This window comes from Corylus avellana, chromosome ca1, assembly GCF_901000735.1.
Source record: "Corylus avellana chromosome ca1, CavTom2PMs-1.0".
Lineage (NCBI taxonomy): Eukaryota > Viridiplantae > Streptophyta > Magnoliopsida > Fagales > Betulaceae > Corylus > Corylus avellana.
The window spans coordinates 15,925,367-15,947,551 of NC_081541.1; the positions used below are offsets into that span (position 1 = coordinate 15,925,367).

At 37.3% G+C, this 22,185-nt stretch overlaps 1 protein-coding gene across 2 annotated transcripts in view; it reads left to right on the forward strand.

Moving 5' to 3' along the window:
- The first annotated feature begins 1,273 nt into the window (after nucleotides 1-1,273).
- Nucleotides 1,274-22,185, forward strand: part of LOC132178146 (BAG-associated GRAM protein 1) — a 37,333-nt gene continuing 16,421 nt past the window's right edge. The window contains exons 1-11 of one of the 2 annotated variants that reach the window (XM_059590603.1): nucleotides 1,274-1,434; nucleotides 1,650-1,833; nucleotides 3,347-3,397; nucleotides 3,551-3,648; nucleotides 10,035-10,110; nucleotides 12,576-12,704; nucleotides 12,799-12,845; nucleotides 13,762-13,885; nucleotides 14,032-14,148; nucleotides 14,779-14,808; nucleotides 14,915-15,014. In XM_059590603.1, the coding sequence (XP_059446586.1) occupies nucleotides 1,657-1,833; nucleotides 3,347-3,397; nucleotides 3,551-3,648; nucleotides 10,035-10,110; nucleotides 12,576-12,704; nucleotides 12,799-12,845; nucleotides 13,762-13,885; nucleotides 14,032-14,148; nucleotides 14,779-14,808; nucleotides 14,915-15,014 (949 nt within the window). In that variant the 5' untranslated portion in view covers nucleotides 1,274-1,434; nucleotides 1,650-1,656. Of the gene's footprint in view, nucleotides 1,435-1,649; nucleotides 1,834-3,327; nucleotides 3,398-3,550; nucleotides 3,649-10,034; nucleotides 10,111-12,575; nucleotides 12,705-12,798; nucleotides 12,846-13,761; nucleotides 13,886-14,031; nucleotides 14,149-14,778; nucleotides 14,809-14,914; nucleotides 15,015-22,185 lie in introns of those variants that run through there. The other variant, XM_059590609.1, reaches the window with a different exon arrangement.

Genomic DNA, 22,185 nt, shown 5'->3' on the forward strand with positions numbered 1-22,185 from the left:
CCTCCTCAAGGCACCATCTTCATGCGTTCCTTTGACAACCTACGTTGGTGTGCTCCTCCGGCCATCAAAGGCTGTCGCCATCGCCACTCCTCAGGCCACAGTCTCTGGCGGTCCTTCGACGTTTTAGGCGTCACTCGAGCAAATCTTCTTGCAGCTTTTCTGTAGCATAAAAAAAATCTATTTCATTTTCTAAAGTCAAACTTACACCTTGCGTTTGAAGGGAGATGTTAAAAATATTTTATATTATTCTCTAAATTTATTTCTTTACTTGTTAGGTTTATTACCTTTTTCATTCTAGCGTTTATTTTCTTTTCTTAGGTTACTAGATTTACTTGTTCATCACTCATAAACTCTCTATAAATAGAAGTCTTTCTAATACTTCAATATAATATAATGCAATATACAAGATGTAGCCCATCACGTTGTCTCCACTTCCTCTCTTTTTTGTCTTTTATTTTTCCCACCATATATTTCTAATAGGTACCAATGGACGTTTAAAGACTCGATGAACATTGTTTTACCAACTAATACATAAAGGACAAAAAGTAAATCTTTGTAGAAGATACATACAATAAAGAGTATCATGTAATGAATATAATTTCACAATTTTCACTAAACATTTGAAATCTTCTACTAAACTTATTCTCCCCCTTTGTCATTGTCACTTGAGCCAAACCCCCCATTGATTCCTTCCTTAAAATATCCTCAGCAAGTTTGCATTGGCATTGGCACTTGACTGAAACTTTGATGGGAATTTTAGGACAAGGATAGTAGTATATTCCTCACCCAAATTCTTAGGAATCTGCGTTTTAGAATGCTTTGTTTCTTTCACTATTCTTTCTGCACGCCTGATCTCAAAACCCCTATAAAATGTCCTTCAACATCACTACAAATTTGGTTGAATCAAGTTCGAAGGAACGTCTGCGATTTTTACTGTTTAAATTTCTGTTTCAATAATTTTTAACAAATAAGTACTATTATAAGTAGAGTAGCCAGTCTTGACTTCCTCTCTAGCCTTGGTACCTTTTTTTTTTTTTTGATAAAAAAAAAAAAAAAGCCTACAAATCTACCTAGCCCTCTACGTTTCTCAAAAGCTCTATAATTTGTTTAATTTTATTTGGATATTGTATACACTTGGCTGAATTCTTGTTTTTACATCAATGATAGGGGCAATCCAGTCATAAAACCACTTCCAACGATTACTTTTCTTCCCTAGACTCACACTCACTAATATAATTTGATTAATTTCCACAATCAACAGGGAGTTGAATGAGTCAGATCTTGGCACGCGTTACTCTACTCACATTCAACTCATGAATGATTCTAAAAAATACCCTCCCGAAACCGCCCTTCACAATCTGCCGAAACTTCCACACGCACAACAGGGCATCACCGGTATTACGCTCCGAGCTCAAGGGCATATCGGTCATTAAGGTACAATAATCAATTTCCAACCTCCATGCGGCATGCCCTTCCAACGGTCCAAGCTTGACTCTGAATTGCTCCTCTGCTTGAAAATTCAACGTGGCCATGGCCTTCCAAAACCCTCAAGACCCTAACCATTCCCTAAAACAAGTCCTAGGGCCATTCAATTTCTGATCGATTTCTTGTGTCCTCTCTTTGACTCTGGGATTTCGTTCGGTTCTCAGGCTCGACATGATCATGATCGAGACGGCGCTGGATATTCTGGTCCCCTCGTGGTGGGAGATCAAGGTTACGGTGGCTGCCTCGCTCTTTGTGATCGTCGCCTACTGGTTCTTCACCTTCCGGAGCGGAGATGTCGACGTTGATCGACAACACCTCGACGGTAATCCGTCGAATCCTGGGGTTACGGTGAGCTTTTTGTTCTTTTGAGAATTTTGGTGTGGGGGTTTTCCCTTGGAAATGAGGATAAGTTCAATTTTTTTAGTTTGTTTTGGACTTTTTTGCAATTTTTGGTGTAAATTTATGTGGGTGTTTGAGAAGTGATGGTTTTGAGGGTGAAAATTTGGTTGGGTCATATGAGTTTAGCAATATTTGGTGTGATTCTCTCATTGGTTACAGCAAATATATGAGTTGTGTTTTATGTAGATGATAAACGGTTTAGTTTTGGACTCTGACCTCTGACCAGCTTTGCTTGGGTGCCTAAAAGGGGTTGGAGATTAGAAAATTGAGTTGAATTCTTTATTATGTAGGAAACGAAACCTCCAATTTTGAGTTAATCAATTACAGATTTTTCCTACGTGTAATTGGCATTTCCAAATGCATTACGGCAGTGCTGATTTTTACTTGAAGCTTGAATACCGTGTGTTGGGTGGCTGCATTGACTTGCTGCATTGTAGTGTTTATCTAAATCTTTATCTCAATAGATGAGCTGAGGCGCATTGGAGAATGAAGGCAACAGTAGGCCTCTACGTTGGATAAAGTGGCGGACCAGAGCCACTCCAGCACACTGGAACTGTTGATCATTCTGGTCCCAGTATTCGGTGACACCGGCCTCAGACTCGAACCTTTGAGTGGGTTCTTGAGCGTTTAAGTTGTCAATGTAGCACTCGGTCTGGAAGTGTTGCTGCTGCTGGCGCTGGCGCTGGCGCTGGGTTTCACATGGAACTTGCTCCATCTGAGCAAAGCAGCCATGGAATAGAGCGAAAAATTTGGGCTTACTAGAGGTTGGGTTCCATGGTTGGCAGCTGCCACCACCCCCTGTGCAGTGTGAAGGGGATGGTCTCCACTGGAGGTGTGTAATGGAGACCAACCTCTAGTGAAGTGCGACTCAACTCTAGTGAAAGGGGGCAAACTTCACTTTTATTTTTTATTTAATTTTTTTTGTAAATAAAAATGTCAGCCTCCACATCTAGAAAAAGTGAGCATGAGTTCTTAAAACAAAAACTTCTTTGAATGTGGGGGAAGTTTTCTAAAAAATGTTTTGTATTTTGTTTTCAGAAAAATATTATGTGTTTTGTTTTGAAAAGAGGATTGGTGGTGGAAGCTACATCTGAAAACTCGTCTAGATAACTATCGTCTGAAAAGTGGTTTTCAGTGTTTAAAAAGCGAAAAGTGTTTGCAAAAGTTTGCCAAACAGTTGTAAGGGTAGAATTTTGATTCAGAATCTGATTGTTGTCTCCTTTTGTGTGTACATTTTCGTTATGTTTCTCTATTATTTTCATCATTGTTGTTGTTGTTATTCTTATAATATATATATATGTTTCTTTTTGGTTTTGTAAAGTCGTGCTAAAGCTGTTTAAAGTTTATGCCATCTCGACATATATTGGAAATGCATTTATCCTGCCCGACACAGTCTGCATGTACCTGCTTCATGGAGTAATTTTTAACTTCTTTGACGTGCAGTCCTGCCCTTATTTTGTAGATGGGCCACTCGAAAGGAGATCCTCAAACAAATTCAGCATACTTAATCAAGGTATATAAGACCTTGAAATCATGTTTGGTTCTGGTGTTTGTTTCCATTATGAATACAGGCATCAAGTGTTTATTTTGTATTTGATATTGGCATGATGTAATGGAATCTTCTCTTGCTTGTTGACAATGAGATGGTGTGTGCTCTATTTTTCAGTTGGAATTGTTGGCGGCTAAGAATCTCATTGGTGCAAACTTAAATGGCACATCAGATCCTTATGCTATAATCACTTGCAATTCAGAAAAGCGGTTCAGGTTACTTTGATCTTTTTCCCCTACTTTGCACTTGTCTGAATGGTTGAGAGTTTAGAAAAAAAATATATAATGACATATATCAAACTTTTCATCTGTGGCTGGATATGAAGTTTGGGACAGATTTTGTTAATAGCAGAACTCTAACATTTATGTTTAACAGCATTATAGCAGTTTTTATTTTTAGTAATTAACAAAATAGAAGATACTCATCTAATTCTGTAGCTTTATGTTAAAGGCACTAATGTACTTATGATTACAATTTAAGTTTAGGAATTTTAGTGTTTTGTAATTTAATATTTAACTGTTAGGACTTGGAAAAAGCCAGTTGCTGGTTGTGAAATATGTGATTTTTTTTTTTTTTTTTTAAAATTTATTTATTTATTTATTTTTATTTTTTATAAGTAATTTCATATCATTAATAAAGTACAGAGGGGCACAACCCTAGTACATAGGGAGTATACAAGAGAACTCCTAATAGGAAGAAAAAGAAATACATAAATTCAGAAAATGTGCACAAGTAAGAACAATCAAGCTATGATGAGCTGCTATATATATATTGTGTTAAGCAGAAGCTTTCGCAATTTGAACATCGAAGTTTTTATGTCTTCAAAGTGCCGAGCATTCATCTCACGCCAAATACACCACATTATACACAACGGAACCATCCTCCATACTTTCTTGGCTGGACCACCTCCACGCACAGACCCCCAGCTAGTCAACAAATCCAGCACCCGTCTCAGCATAACCCAGTCTACCCCAAACAAAGAAAGAACGTAACTCCATAATTCTTGTGCGACTTTGCAATGAAGTAAAAGGTGGTCAATGGATTCCTCATTCCTTTTACACATACAACACCATTCAACCACCACAATATTCCTTTTACGCAGATTATCGTGTGTCAAAATTTTCCCTAAGCCTGCTGTCCACACAAAAAATGCCACCCTCGACGGAGCCTTTACACGCCATATACTCTTCAATGGAAATGAATGTCCAACCTGGCTATTTAACGCTTTATAAAACGACTTTACTTCAAATTGACCTGTGGCGTCCCACATTGCCTGAGTATGAGAAATTGGATGTGCTTATATAGAGCATAGTCTCTTTAAATGGTATGAGGCCTTTCGGTGGTAAACCCAATAATAAAGCCGTGCGGGCTTGGCCTAAAGCGAACAATATCATGCTATTTGGAGTAGGGTATTATATATGGTATAAGAGCTGAAGCCTAGCCTAAGATGGGGGGAACGTGCACAAGCCCATGAGGGTCGCCAGTGAGGACGCTGGGTCATAAGAGGGGGTGATTGTGGCGTTCCACATTGCTTGGGTGTGAGAAAGGGGATATGTTTATATAGAGCAAATGGTATGAAGCCTTTTGGGGGTAAGCCCAATAATAAAACCGTGCGGCTTGGTCCAAAGCGGACAATACCATACCACCATACCACTTGGAACGGGGTGTTACATGTGTCAGTTAGATACATCATATATATTTACCCATAATTAGTCTCTCTTGTTATGGCAGGATTTTGTATTACAGCTATAGATATCTTGTAATTAGTAGGATGATTATAGTTTCCTTATTTAGTCTCTCTTTGATTGATGTAATTGCTGAGATTCAGCCTTGTAATTTCTATATAATACGAGGAACCCTCACAATGAGAGGTGTTCAGTACAATTGACATGGTATCAGAGCCAAAATCATCTAAATTAGGGTTGTTCTAGATTTCAGTTATATGTTGAGGGGCGTAGGAATTGTCGGGTTGTGATTCGAGTTTTCTGAGTTGGGTCGGGACTGGGCTGTTGGTCTCTTTGGCTATCGGTAACTTCAGGGGAAGTTGTCGATAATTCTGGTGGGTTCTAAACTGCTATTCGGCAGTTTTTGTTGAGGGTAGGGAATTCTTTCTTGCCGGAAACTACTCTGTTGTGGAGAATCTGTGGTGGCTGTCGGCAAGGTCTGTGAAGTCTGTGGTGGTTGTCGGCAGGTTCTGTGGCTGCTGTTCCTTGCCAGAGCAATCTGAGTGTTCCCGGCGATTTCTGGAGGATTTGGGGCTGTCGGCTGATTCTGGTTGCTGTCGGCGTGGTTGTTTGGTGCTGTTTGGGTTGCTGACTGGTAACTGTGGGCTTCTTGGGTGCTGTTTGGTGGGCTTGGGCTTGCTGTCCAATAGATAAGGTTGCTGTTTGGTGGCTGTGGGCTTCTTGAGTCCTGTTTGGTGGGCTTGGGCTTGCTGTCCAACAGATCTGGTGGGTTTGGGTCTGTTACTCCTTTATTAGGTTCTGCAATTTCTGATCCTAGTGGTTTCGGGTGTTTATTTTGGTTTCATCATGTCTTCTAGTGAGTCTTTCGGGGTCTGTTTTACTGGAAAAAATTATTCTGCTTGGGAATTCTAGTTTCAATTGTTTGTTACGGGGAAAGAGTTGTGGGGCCATATTGACGGTAGTGATCCAGCCCCTACGGAGCCTAAGGAGTTGGCTAAGTGGAAGGTCAAGGATGCACGTGTGGTGTCCTGGATCTTAGGGTTTGTCAATCCTTTTATTGTGCTCAATCTGAGGCCCTATAAGACTACGAAGACCATGTGGGAGTATTTGCTGAAGGTTTATCACTAGGATACTACCGTATGCCGTTTTCAGTTGGAATATGAGATTGCTAGTTACACTCAAGGCAATCTCTCCATTCAGCAGTATTTTTCTGGTTTTCAGAATTTGTGGGGAGAATTTTCTGAGATGGTTTATTCGAAGGTACCTGCTGCATCTCTCTCTGCTGTTCAGGCTGTTCATGAGTAGAGCAAGAGAGATCAATTCCTGATGAAATTGCGCCCTGAATTTGAGGTTACTCGCTCAAATTTAATGAACCGGGATCCTTCTCCATCCTTGGATGTTTGCTTTGGAGAATTACTTCGCGAGGAGCAACGTCTTCTCACACAAGCTACGTTCCAGCAAGATTCCAACCCGAATCTAGTAACCTATGCTACCTATGGGAAAGGGAAGGGTAAGGATATGCACAAGGTCTAGTGTTTCAGCTGCAAGGAGTATGGTAATATTGCCGCCAACTGTGCTAAGAAATCTTGCAACTACTGTAAGAAATAGGTGGACTGTCATTCTATTCGGGAAGCCTTGGACACTCGTGTTATATTTCTTCCTCATGTTTCTACTGATCTCTAGATAGCTGACGTGTTTATGAAGGCCATGACACGACAGCGCCATCTATTCCTTGTGGGCAAATTGATGCTTCTTGATCGACCAGCATTAATTTGAGGAGGGATGTCAGTCAGATACAACATATATATTTAGCCATAATTAGTCTCTCTAGTTATGGCAGGATTTTGTATTACAGTTGTAGATATCTTGTAATTAGTAGGGAGATTATAGTTTCCTTATTTAGTCTCTCCTTGATTGATATAATTGCTGAGATTCAGCCTTGTAATTTCTATATAATATGAGGAACCCTCACAATGAGAGTATTCAGTACAATTGACAACATGACCCCTCTTGGAAGGACTCCAAATTAGCTTGTCCTCCTTGCCATGTCGAACTTGGAAAGAATACAACCTCTCAAAGAAGGAGAGTATCATCTCCATCTCCCAATCTTGGACTAAACACGTAAAGATGACGTTCCACTGGATAACTCCATCTTGAAGGTGCATTTTATCCACCACCCACGCGTCTTTATGCTGAGCAATACTAAACATAGCTGGATAACATAGCTTCAGCGGGCTATCCCCACACCAAATGTAATGCCAGAAATTTACTTTGGACCCAACCCCCACCTCAAAGCGAACAAAATTGGAAAACTTATCCCACCCCCTTCTAATATGTTTCCGCACGCCCACTCCATAAGTTCCCAATACCCCTTTTGAACTCCAACCACCCCTTGTATGCTCATATTCAGCTGCAATCACCAATTTCCATAAAGCCTTTCTCTCTGTAGCATACCGCCACGACCATTTTTCCAAATGGGCTCGATTAAATTGAATCAAATTTTGAACTCCTAACCCACCTAACTCTATCGGAGTACAAATCCTCTTCCAATTCACTAAATTTAAATTTACCTCATCCCCAATAACCATACCCACTGGAATAGGGAACAATGATAGATATAAGTAGGTAGGTTGGAAAGCGTACTTTTAATCAAAGTCAACTGATCCAGCTAACCGACATTCCATATTCTCAATAACTCCATTCCAAATAGAAGTGGTCTTATATGAAGCACCCAAAGGCAAATTCAAATATTTCATTGGCAATGAACCGACTCGACACCCAAGAAGATGAACCAGATCTTCAACTTCTTTCACCTTGCCAATAGGAACCAGCTCTGATTTTCCTAAATTGATCCTCAACCCTGAAGTTGCCTTGAAGCATAAGAAGATACATCTCAGATTTTGAATTTGTTATGATTGCGCACCACAAAAAGTCAGCATGTCATCAGCAAACAATAAATGATTCACACCAAAGCTTTGTTGTCCCCAGACCCCACTGAGAAACCTGTCAAGAGACCTTGATCCATTGTTGTAGTCAACATCTGGCTCAAAACCTCCATAACCACCATGAACAATAATGGAGAGAGTGGATCCCCCTGCTGCAGCCCAAGAGAGCTAGGAAAAAAACCAGCCGGATTTCCATTCACAAGGATGGAAAATCTCACCCTAGAAATACATAATTCTATCCAAGACTGTCACTTGTCCCCAAAGCCACATCACTTAAGCAAATAGAGCAAGAAATCCCAATTAACATGATTATACGCCTTTTCCAAATCCAATTTGCACAACACCTCAGATTCTCCCGATCTAAGTCTACCATCCAAGCATTCATTGGCAATAAGTACTGAATCTAAAGTTTGTCGACCACAAATGAAGGAATTTTGTGAATTGGAAATAATCTTGCCCAATACTGACTTAAATCTGTTAGCGAGAACCGTGGATATGATTTTATACACCCCACCCACCAAACTAATAGGCCGGAAATCCTTCACATCCATAGCACCTGGCTTCTTTGGAATTAGAGAGTCAAAAGTTGCATTAAAACTCTTCTCACATCTCCTGCTCCTCAAACTCTCTTTCTACCCAATTACTCTTAGCCGCATCAATGGACAAGAATGATAGATCATCCACGCTTGGCTGCCAAGCACACTGTTCGGTATACAGTTTTTTTTTGTAAAAATGTACTACATGCTCCTTTATTTCCATAGGATTATTGGACATAGAATCATTTATACTCAAGGAATCCATGTGATTATACCTTCGATGTGAGTTGGCCACCTTGTGAAAGAATTTTGTGTTTCTATCCCCCCCTCCTTCAACCACAAAGCTCGTGATTTTTGTCTCTAGTTCACTTCCTCTAAAAGACGAGTTTTCTCCAGCTCCTTAGACATATCCAGCTTCCTCAACCCTTTCCTCCTCCACTAAACAACGACCCTCTGCAATAATATCCAGATCTCGAATTCCCTCCAACATTTCCTTCTTTTTCTTCCCTACATCTCCAAATACCTCCTCATTCCATTTCTTCAAATCCGCCTTCAATGCTTTCAACTTACTTGCCAAAACATAAATTGGTAATCCATGAAAACCGTAGGACATCCACCAAGTTTTAACATGATCAACATAACCTTTAGACTTCAACCACATATTTTCAAATTTAAGATACCTGCTCACTCCTCTGGGCGCCCCAGAGTCCAACAACGTAGGAAAGTGGTTTGACAAAAGTCTTGGCAGTCGCCTCTGTGTCACCTTTGGAAAATGTTCTTCCCACTCCAGAGATAATAAGAATCTGTCAATTTTAGACCATGTGAATTATTGTTGAGAGTAATCTTAAATAAACTTTTAGGATTAGAGTTTATTACTTGGGTAGGGTTAGGTTTCTTAAGGTTTGTGGTTATTCTTTTAACGCTGATGAATTTGGATTATTAAGTGTTGCCAATAGTTTCTCATAGTGCACGTATGGAGTTTGTGGTTGGCAAACTTTAAGGACAGTATTTAGGTGGCATCTTGGTGTCACACACTTCATGTCTGGTAGATTTTGCCTATCCTCTTTCTTTTCTTCAATATTATCAGGTATATGTAACCATATGTTGGACTTTGATGTAGAGTTAAGGGGAAGCTGCATATTGAGTACGTATTTAGTCCTGATAAGTAATAATATTAAAGAGATAGAAATACTGTTTGCAGAACTGTATGCAAAATTGAGCTGGCTTATAATATATTTCGTAAAGAACACTATAAAGTTTTGTACTTAAATCTGGCTATCAAGTTGAACAAGTTGTTAGAAGTTTTAAATGGTATGCTCTTTTCATATTCTTTCTTTCATTTCATTAGCAAGATTTATTGCTAGATCTTATGTGGTATCGCCATAGCTTTATCATAACTACTTTTATCTAATATTAAATGCTATTGCTCTTGCAGCTCAATGGTTCCTGGTTCAAGAAATCCCATGTGGGGAGAGGAGTTTAATTTTTCTGTTGATGAGCTTCCTGTTCAGGTTGTTATCATGATTTATCATCCTTATGATTCTTATAGATGTAGATTTAGAAGACTTAGTTGTGGGACAATATTGGGAAAAGAAGAGTCTTGACCTTTTAAATCGACCTTTTTTCTATTCATCATCATCATCTCTTATTCTTTTTGTTTTTTTCATTAACATGCATGTTCATTTCCTTTCAAAGTTGGCATGCTGTGGAATGAAAAACTGACAACACACTTCTCTGTTGTTTTTTTTTTTAATTTTTTTTTATTGAAGGTATTCTTAAGAAATGGTTTCACATTTAAATAGTTATTCTTTCACAAATTATTCATTTTCGTTTTTGCACTAATATGCAAGTCCATTTTCTTTCAAAGTAGGCTGCTGCTGTTGATGAAACACTGACAGCCCACTTGTCCATTGTTTTTTATTGAAGTTATGCATAGCACTAGTTATTCTTATGTAGTAGTATCATAGTGAGATGGTATGGTTTCAAAATACATATTTGTAGGGCTTTTCTGATCCGACGTTTGAGCCAGATACCTTTATTGACATCTTAGTCGCATGCTTTGTACAAGTTAATTAGTTAGTTGTTTCTGTGTACTTGGGTTCTATCCAGGTGCGGAGGGAGGGGTGTTCGAGAGGGGTCAAATGCGCCCCCCCCCCCCACCTCCCAAAAAATTATCCCAACGTTTTTTTTCGTTATTTTTTTCTTCAGTCAGTCTGCTTCTATCTCAGCCTTTCAGGTTAAAGATTAGGTCAAACAAAAGGAAGCAGAATAAAGAGGGAAGAGGACGATTGACTCTTAACTTTTTCGCAAAAAACGCAACGTTTAAATAAAACACGAAACTTGTCGTTTTAGGTCTTGAAACAAGACAAACACTTAAATTGAGGATTGCGGGGCCGTCATAAAACTTGAATTTTATTTTTTTCTTCTTCTTTTGTTAATTAGCACTGATTCAAGCCTGAAACTTTATCTAAGGACTAGCTTTACAAAAAAAAAACAAAAAATACTAAGGGCTAAGTTGTGGCGCCACTTTAAACAAGATTTAGTATTTTACTTTCTTTCTTTTTTTTTTCTTTTTAGAGCACCACTTTAAACTAAACCTGAGAATGGATTTCACCAAAAAAAAAGAAAAAAAAAAAAAGAAAAAAAAAAAAGGCCAAGTGCTAACTGCTATATATATATAATATAACTCTAGTTTGATTTGCCAAACAATAAAATTGAGGTGTGACTTGTCCGAGTGCGATTTGCAATCAATGTATTAATAAGTTTCAAATATCCAATCAAATTTTTACATTGATTAAGCTTTTATATTTATATTATTCTTTTAAATTAATTATTTATGAATATATATTGTTTTGTTGTACATTTTAATAATTGTAGCTACTTGAGATTATGGAGAAAAACAATAATTCTATTTAGCTACAATCAAATTTTAAACAAGCTCGTGTCAAGATAGATTTAGCAAATTTGCTAGTAGATACTTGCTTAAGAAAAAAAATTCGAATTATCATCCTAGTGATAGAGATCAAATCCGAAGAGCATATATACAAAAAGACCTTGTTAACCAGTTAACCATTGAGAAAGATATATTCATGACTATAAAGAATGAAAACATCATGGAGGGATTTCAAAGTATGAGGACCTGTCAAGGGTAATTGAATAAATTAACACACTAGGTGTGACAAAATACATTGTAAGTTACATTTATATGTTTTAAATAATAACTAATTAATAATTAATATTTTAATTAAGTGTGTACTTTAGTTTTTATTTAACTCTAGGGTGTTTTTTTTTTTTTTCATTTATTAAAAAAAAATCTTGACCCCTTTGAACTAAAATCCTAGCTCCGCCCCTGGTTCTATCCCTATGCACTTTCATCAAAATTTTTAGTTGTAAAAAGTATCATTTAATTTTCTTCATTGCCTTTGGAAGCTTTTTTCTCAATAATTGAGTAAGCAGTATCCTTAGACCCTTTTTCTTTCTATCTTTTTTTGGTCAAAAGGCAGGGCTACTCAAATGGGGTCGCCCTCCTTCTATCTATTAACTCCATAATCTGGATGAAGGCAGGGAGTTGATCAGGTCTCTGGTATGAGGCTAAGTTCCTAAGACCTTTTTATTTATTAATTTTTGGATAAGTAATCGAAATTTTATAAAAAGCGAAAGGCACAACCCAAGTACACAAGAAGTACCTAAGGCCTTTCTACCAATACTATTTTCATATTATTGTCCAAGATGCAGATGGAACTTGAGTTTAACGGTTCCATCTCTATGTCTGTACTTTTTGGACTTAGAACTGATCAAAGTTGATATTTCATCCTTCTATGTTGGACATGCACATATAAATATATGATGTGACGAAAGAAAGATAAATGTATATTTGTCTTTTGTTTATTTTAATGCAGATCTCTTTGTTGGCATTACTGGCTTCTTTAAGTTGGTCTGGTGTATGAAACTGATTTTTCCCCTTACTGCATAGCAGATTAACGTGACAATATATGACTGGGATATAATTTGGAAAAGTGCTGTTCTTGGTTCCACGGCTGTTCGAGTTGAAAGTGAAGGTCAAACTGGTGCAGTTTGGTACCCATTGGAGACCACACCAGGGCAGGTATATTCCTTTTTGTTGGTTTTATTTGATGGCTTTTAAATATCATTCATTATTCCTTCTAGAGATCAATACAAATCTGGTATTTCCTTGTCAGGTCTGTCTCCATTTAAAAACAATAAAACTGCCCGTAAATTCTTCCAGGTAGCTTTTTTGTTACATCTTTTTAGTTTTAACTTTTAGCTTTATCCTTTTACTTATCAAAAAAAAAAGCTATATTGGTTAGCCCATCGATCTTTCCCTCACTGTGCATATATCTATCTATATATACAATACCTAAAACACACTCACACACACACACACACACACACATGTTTATCTTATAGTTGCTAATATGAATGGATCTACTGAATAAATATTTACTACTGTATTTGGGAACATGGCTTTATACTTATGCTTAGAATGTCCACTGATTTAAATTCTCTGAATCTACATGAAAGTTTCCTTTTCTGCATTAAAGAAAGCACTCAGATGATGCAATCCTGGTAGACAGTAAGCCACATGAATAAGATTTTGTTTTTGTTTTTTGTGTTATGGGACGTGTAAGCCCTAATACATGAATGAGTTGATCACATGCATGCGTATCTGTATTTGCAGTTATTGCATTTTACTTGACTTTTTACTTACCTTTAGAATTGATTTTGTGTATTTGATCTGAATACTTCTTTCATTATTCTTGGACATAACAAATTTTTGTGCTTCTCATTTCATTTTCTGTCTGCTTGATATGTTTTCATTTCTTGCTGTTGCATCTAATGCGACTAGAGCTGCTTTATGTTAACACTAAATATGCTTGCACTGGTCTAGATTATAGTTCCCTTTTAAATGGGCGTCATGTTGAATTGCTAGGATGGACCCCTACTCCTATATTGTTGGTGTTATTGTTATTATAATCATATTTCTTTTCCTAATAATTATAGTTTGTCACGTATCAATTAATTTTTTTTTTACTTATCAATAATAATGATAGTTTGTCTTTTGTATACTCCCAGTATACTTGGGGGCGCCTTAACGCTTTCAATAAGATTGACTATTACTTATCAAAAAAAAAAACTATTAGGATACCGAATGGCTATCCTGGAGCTAATCCTCGGAGAAGGATTTCTTCAGATAAACCAGGACTGACAGTGGTTCATCAAAAGCCAGGGCCTCTTCAAACAATATTTGATCTCCTTCCAGATGAGGTGAGTTGCATAAACTCTTTTTGTGGTAATGTTTATCTCCTGAACTTTCAAATAGCACATACGTAACTATAACCATGTATGGGTCTTTATACTGTCCTTCCCGGTGATTTTAGTTGCATACCTAACAAACAGAGTATCTATTTCAGGTTGCTGAACATAGTTATTCTTGTGCACTTGAGAGGTCATTCTTATATCATGGTCGTATGTATGTCTCCACATGGCACATTTGCTTTCATTCAAATGTTTTTTCTAAGCAAATGAAGGTGAGCCTGTCATTCTTCTTTCCTAAGGTTGAGTCAATATTATACTAGTTTTATTTTTTTTTATTTTTTTTAATGAAGTAATGCATAAGTCAATATTTTACTAGTAAATTGAGGACATTAGGGAGGTGTCATTGATGCGATTCAGTTTAAGGAGCTCTGATACTAAATTTTCTCATCACTTTGAATATACTCAATCCTTTACATATAAAGCAGCTCGAACAACATCAAATGGCTCATTCCCTGCCATTCTGTAAAACACTCTTACCACAACTATAACATTAATGTATTAGTGCTGAAACCTGAGGAAGTTTGTGCAAAAACTCGAAGAAAACAAATCAAACTTAATTACCAGTGAAGGCTACCTAAACCCCAACCAATAAGCACCCTGGATTGTAGATACCCACAAGAAGCCACGTTCACTCTTCAAGTAGCAACAATGTTCTAACACTGTTGTACTTATCAAAAAAAAAAAAAAAAAGTTCTAACACTGTTGGTATTCTCATTTTAGACAAATACATTATTCATTGTAACAGGTTTTTTATTTTTATTTTTATTTATTATTATTTTTATTTATTTTAATTATTATTATTATTATTATTATTTTTTAATTTTTAAATTTACATTTGACAGGTAGTTATACCATTTGAAGATATAGATGAGGTATGCTCTTTCACTCACTCGCACACTCTCTCTCTCTCTAGTCTTCCCTTGACCACACATTTTGCTGATTCGTCGTGGAATCTTTTTTTTTTTTTTTTTTGTGAAGGTACGAAGAAGTCAACATGCATTCATTAATCCTGCTATTACAATTATTCTTCGCATGGGTGCTGGTGGGCATGGTGTACCTCCTTTGGGAAGTCCTGATGGTTAGTGATTGGTTCTGAAGCCAGAAGAATTTTTTTAATTATTATTTATATTTTCTCAAAGTTAGCTGCTGTTCTTATTTATATATATATGTTTTTTGGTGGTGCAATGGGTTAGGTATTATGTTGGTGGTTTATCAGACTAGAATATGGTGCTGGAGTGGTGCATCCATTGAATATGGCAATACTGGATGTTATTAGTTGACCTGATATTTCAAGTTGAAATAGAGAGTAATCATTGCTATAACTTTTTTTTTGATAACTGGGGTATCTGTTGCAGACTAGATTTTTGGGACATCGTTCAAAGTGCCCCTTCCACATGGGTCGGGGATGGCTTGGGCTTTTTCTTGCGGGCGTAGCCCCAAAGAATTATTTGCACTCAAGGGGGGTCGAATCTTAGACCTATGAAGCATTAGGACCAAGTGACTTACACTCGAGCCAACCCTTTGGGGTTCATTTGTGTGGATAATACCATTAACATGAGCAACCCCAACAAAGCCACCAAAAGCCCTAATTTGAACAAGTTCTAAATATGATCTCCATTCCTGAAGTCTTTGTGAATACTTGTACCTGTGTAATTTTTTTGCGGTCTATGTTTCAGCTGGTTGCAGTCTTCTGCTTGAGCTTAAAACATGTATTTCAATAAGAATTTGCTTGTTGAAATTGGAAAAGGGTAGGAAAAGATTATACATAGAACTTAATTTTTTGTTTCTATGGAGAATTAAACAAGATCTTTTCACAAAAATAGGAAAGGATGTTTTGTGTTTGCTTTTTTGAGAATGGGTATTGACTTCTGGAGGATAGGGTTTGAAGGTGTTGATGAAGTGGTTTTCTTTTGATTCTCTTGAATTGCTTCTCTCTTCTTCATATTGGGTTTCTTAGGGTTATCCTAGTGGGAAGTAAATTAATTAATGAATGTTTCTCAAAATTTCATGTGGATTAATCATGTGATGCCTCTTTCTTCCTGAATTATCAGAAGTTTAATGAAAAATTTATCCTAGAGTAAGAAGATTTATTGCCCCTTTTTTTTTTTTTTTTTTTCCTTTCTTTGTGTTACCTACCATAGAGGTGCTTTTTTCGTTCACAAAGTTTTACCTTTGTCCCTCCCTTGTTACTTCTGTCCTTCCCTTCCTAGTTGTCCACATTGTTAGTTTTGTAAGGGTGCTATTAAGGTTTTGTATATATTACAGAAGAAGATTTTTTGACATTGTTAGAAGTGTTATAAGCCGAGTTAGGGTTTGAGTCATTTGGGTTTTGGGGGGTAGTTTAGTCTTTATGGTATTTCCCTAATCCTATATAATAGGATGCTTGTATTAGGTTAACATAAGTTTAATAAGTTGAATAATACAATAGCCTCCACCTTTTATGTGTAAATCCGTTCATACAAACTATAATATGGTATCAAAGCCTTAGGGTTTGAATCCTTTGTAGTAGTGATTTTTTTTTTTTTTTTTTTTCCGCTCTATTTGTGTTGTTTTGTTGAGGGTTTTTCTGGTGGCAGTACCACTCATGTGGGCATATGGGCAGTACCTTCAAAGAGCTCTCTAGAGCAGTTTTTTTTTTTGTTTCATGGTGATCGGAACACTTTTCCAGTGAGTTATATATATATATATATATCGTTTGTGTTTTGGTGTTCTGTGATGTTGGCCCGCCTGTTTTGTGGTTGCCGGCGTCGTCTGTAGTGGTTGGTGTAAGGTGGCCGGCGTGGTGCTGCAGCCATCGAGAAAAAAAAAACAAAAAAAAACCAGCACTGTAGTTGTTGCTAGGGTGCTAGTTCTTGTTGCTGGGTGTGATAGCCGGCATATTCTCTGGTGGTCGGAAAAGGCGTAGTAGCCATCAAAAAATAAAAGAAAAAAGAAGTTGCCGGCGTGGATGTTTGTGTTGTTGAAATGTTGATCTATGGTCATTGTTTGCTTCTGTAGTTGCTGTTTTTGAGGTGGCTGGAATATTCTGTCTTCTCTATCAAGTTTCGGCATTTTCTGGCAATGCTCCAACGAAGCTCCGGCAACTCTCTTTATTTTTTTTTTTTATTTTTTTAATTCAGTAATTGTTTTCTGGCAAAACTTCTTGGTGATCATTGTATTCGACCGGTCTTGGTGTTTTGCGGCGAGATCTGATCAAATCTTGGTTGTTGGTGATCGATGTATCCGACCGGCCATGGTGTTTTGTGGTGAGACCCGATCACATCTGTTGTTAGTGATCGTTGTATCCGACCGGCCTTGGTGTTTTGTGGCGAGATCCGATCAAATCTTGGTTGTTGCAATTTCCGACAAGTTTTCGACCCGCGTTAAAGTTTTATTAAATTATCTTGTTATTTGTATGAGTTTTTGTATTGTATGCTCCAAGCTATTCCAGCTTGAGGAGGAGTGTTAGAAGAGTTAGGGTTTGAGTCATTAGGGTTTTGGGGGTAGTTTAGTCTTTATGGTATTTTCCTAATCCTATATAATAGGATGCTTGTATAAGGTTAACATAAGTTTAATAAGTTGAATAATACAATAGCCTCCACCTTTTGTGTGTAAACCATTCATACAAACTATAACAGATATGATAGTTGTAACATCCCAATCCTATATTGAGAAGATGAGTAGGTTAAAGACATATCGGTGTTAAGTCCCATATTGCTTACTTCCTAGGTGAAATTGGGCTGTATAAGTAATTTTAGGGAAATTCCAAAATTGACTAGTTATATTGGAGTGATAGTGTAAATGTGGCTAGTGCTTTTCCTTAGGTTGTTACAAATGGTATCAGAGCCGCCTAGTAACGCTATGTGGTATTGGAGCACTACATGACGTAACTTCAAGGGTTTAAGGGGAGGGGGGGGAGGGGGGGGTGGTGAGATTGTAACACCCGGTCTCATATTGGGAAGATGAGATGAGTAACCCATGTAGAGTAGGGGGTTTATAAAAACATTCATAGGTACTAAGTCCCACATTGCTTACTTTCTATGTGACACAGAGTTTTATAAATGACACCCGGTCTCATATTGGGAAGATGAGATGAGTAACCCATGTAGAGTAGGGGGTTTATAAAAACATTCATAGGTACTAAGTCCCATATTGCTTACTTTCTATGTGACACTGAGTTTTATAAGGGATTTTAGGAAAATTGTAAATTAACTAGTCCTTTTAGAGTGATAGCGCAGATGTGGCTAATGCTTTTTTTTGCTTGTTACAGTAGTTGATTTAATATGCAAAAATGTGTTACATGGTAGTTGTGGGCATTGGATTTTAACATGGTTGTGGTTGAATTATGTTTTGTGACGTGTAAGTAAGCTGTTTTTGCTGCTGGCTAAAGTGTGTTTAATTTACTATGATCAGGTTTATTAAAATCAATTATATTTTTTTAGTATGTAATCGAAATATCATTAATAAATAGGGCTGTAAATGTGGAAGCAGATGCTGTTATTGGCAATATACGCATTCACATAATGCGGTTATCACTTTTAGGTATCCGTATATGCATTATGCGATTACAATTCGCATTCGCGTGGTTATTATCCACTACCTGCATGAGGTAATGTACATTTTGGGCATTCTTTAGGTCTCTATTAAGGCCTATTTTAAACGATTTTGAAAATAGTTTGTGTTAGGAAATTTATCCTATTTTCTAAGACTCGTGAGACGCGAAAAATAAGAAGAAAGCAAAAAAGTCAATCACACATGACAATAAGTGTAGATGACTAGTAGAAAATTCACTATCAAAAGATGGAGTATGAGTAGAGAAAAAACACTTAGAACCTAAAGCCTCAATACACCCAAATCTCACCATTACACAATAGAGATTATTCCTTAAAGGAGAATACAAAAGACAAGATTAAAAAAAAAACTTATCTTCTGTTGGAACAGATGACGACTAGTCTCTTTATTTTTCTCTCACTGAAAGTTGCACCTTTTTCTTTTTCTCTCTTGTTTTAGCTCATCCAAAACCAAGAAGAAAACATATTCGATGCTTTTGCTCTGACTGTAACTCTACCCAGCACTCCTTTGCTCAAAAAAGACGTGCAACACTCCACTGATGTCTTCTAATTCACTATGCTCAAGGGAACCACCACATGTCCTTTTATAAAGGACCAAAGTTGGTTGACTCTCCTAATACAAGGAGAACTTGGAGAAATAAAATCCAAAACCCGATAGGTAAAAGAAGGTAGTCGGCTACCACACAACAAAAGCCAACATAATAGAGGTTGTGGGGCCCACAAGTGTTGATGGGTGAAAGTCGCCCATGTCAACAGTTTGAACCTATTTTTAATGTTTTGGGCATGTTTTAATATTTTTTTAAGCCCTAGTGTTTTAGATGAAATCCATATCTATTTCACATGCCAAGTTAAAAATAACGAACAAAATACAAACACCCCATTATGGGTTTATCGAAAAAAAAAAAAAAAGAAAAAGAAAAAATAATATATATAATATATATAAAGGGAACGTGGATGTGGTTATTAACTGCATCCGCATACCTTGAAACCGCTTTTCGCATCTGCATATGTGGATAACGGATAGTTGCAGATAGCAGATAGTGACAGTTAATATCCACTTGCATTTTCAACCCTATTAATAAGTGAAAAGTGCAACTTAAGTACATAAGAAATGGACGAGTATCCGCATACCTTGAAACCGCTTTTCGCATCTGCATATGTGGATAACGGATAGTTGCAGATAGCAGATAGTGACAGTTAATATCCACTTGCATTTACAACCCTATTAATAAGTGAAAAGTGCAACTTAAGTACATAAGAAATGGACAAGAGAAATATCTAGTTAGAAGGAGAAATAGAAGAAGAAAATCATGAGAAACTAAGCAAATTAGGAAAGACAAACGTAGTTGTCCAAAGGTAAGAGTATTGAAGAAAAAAGATTTAAGCTCCGCCACTGTCCTCTCATGGTCATCAAAACTTGTATTATTTCTTTTCCTTCAAAGACATCATAAAAGGCATGAAGGCATCATCTTTCACATAGTCTGAGTGCTACAAAATAACCCCATTCAACAAGCAAATAAGTCTACTACTTGTCTATGCATAACTCAAGACAGACCAACATGATTGAATATAGCATTCCATAAGGCACAAGCAACCTCATAATGGAGAAGAAGATCCACATACTCTCATTTTCTCTTTCACATACAATAGCAATTGACCACAATGACATATCACTTTCTAAGGTTATTCCCCCCTCCTAGGCGCTCTCTGTTTTACACTTCCCGTGTATATGGGTTGCGCCCCTCTGCGCTTTTTTTATCATGATTACTTATCAAAAAAAAAAGGTTATTTATGGTAAGGATCTTCCTTAAGGCGGCCGACCAAGCAAAGAAAGCCGCCCTCAAAGGAACTTTAATTCACTAAATACTCTTCCAAGGGAAGGGAGCGCCATCATTACGAATAAGGACATTGTGGAAGGATCTAACATCGAAAAAAGAAGAAGGATCTAACATCGAGCAACCCTCTTTTGGAGGGGGCCCAACAAAGCTTATCTTCACCTCCTTGTCTTACTCTAAGGGAGTACAGCTAATTGAAAAACGAAGCAAAGACATTGACCTATTAATCATGAGCCGCTCTAATAAAGCTTATGATCCACTGATGGGAGTTACTAGGAAGCTCCAATTGAACTGCTATGGAAGCATCTTTCATGCAAGCATTACTAGATAAATCCAGAAAAGCTTCCTTAATAGCCTTATGCTTACACCATAGGTCATGCCAAAAATCTAGTCTTGGAGCTATTGCTCACCTCAAATTTGGTATGATTAGAAACCATTTCCCAACCCTTATTAATATTCTTCCATAAACCCACGCTATAAGATCCAAGAGGCGCATTAGAACACCATGAACTGTCAAATTAAGAATCCACCACAACTCTCTGCCAAGCTTCTCTTTCATGCATGACATAGCCATTTTTCTAAAAGGGCACAATTGAACATTAACAAGTTCCGAACCCAACCCTCCCTTAGAGATCGGAGAACAAAACTTGGACCAACTTATCAGGTGAAATTTGAACCTTTCACCTAGCTCACCCCATAAGAAATCTCGATGAAGCTTATCTATGTGGTTTGCAACACCAATAGGGAGAGAGAAAAGAGACATGAAATACTTAGGCAAATTGGAAAGGATACCCTTGATAAGGGTAACTCTACTGTCCTTAGACAAGTACATTATTTTCCAACTAGTCAATTGACACACTTTCTTCTTAATAATACCGTCCCAAATAGACTTGGTCTTATAAGAGGTTCCCAATGCAAAACCAAGGTACTCCAAACACCAGAATATGATAGGGCAATGAATTCCATTTGGGTTTGGAAAAGCCAATATATGTGACAGGAAGGTCATTAAGAGAATGTAGGATATGGAGAGTCTAAAGATTTCAGCATTTTTGCCTATCTCTACAGAAATGGAAAGCCCTATGCAGCAGTTTATGATTTTCAACCTAACAGGATAGACAGAGGCATTGAAAGATAAAAAAAGTCTCTTTCCCTATGAGCAGATTCCAAAGAAGAAACCGCGTAGCTCAGAATGCCAGCCAACCCATCCACATTATTGACATTACCCACAAGACCCATTTTTGACTTATTCATATTAATCTTCAAACTGGAAGCAACTTTGAAACATAAAAATAAGGCCCGTAGATAGTGTAGGTGGTCAAAATTGACCCCACAAAAAACCAAAGTATCATCTGCAAACATGTGTGATATGTTAACCACACCAGAGTGCTTAGATTCCACAAAAAAGCCTCAGAGAAAACCTCAATTAACATATGCAGAAAACATTTCACTTAAACCCTCTATAGTGATAATAAAAAGAAAAGGTGACAAAGATCTCCTTTTCTCAATCCATGAGAGCTACTAAAGAAACCAGATGGATTGCCATTCACCAAAATGGAAAAATGCACCAAAGAAATACAATAAGGTATCCAAGAGTGCCATTTATCCCTAAAATTGCACCTCCTCAACAAATAAAGTAAGGATTCCCAATTGACATGATCATATGGCACCTTAATATTTAGTTTGGAAAGCACCCATTGTGGTGTTCCACATCGTCTGGGGATGTAAATGCACTTATATGTATACTTTCATCCTTCTTAATAATAACGCGTTTTAAAGCTGTAATGACTATGTATCAAAACTCCGCAGTTAAGCATGCCAATGCGAGAGTAGTATCATGATGGGTGACCTCCTGGGAAGTCTGGTA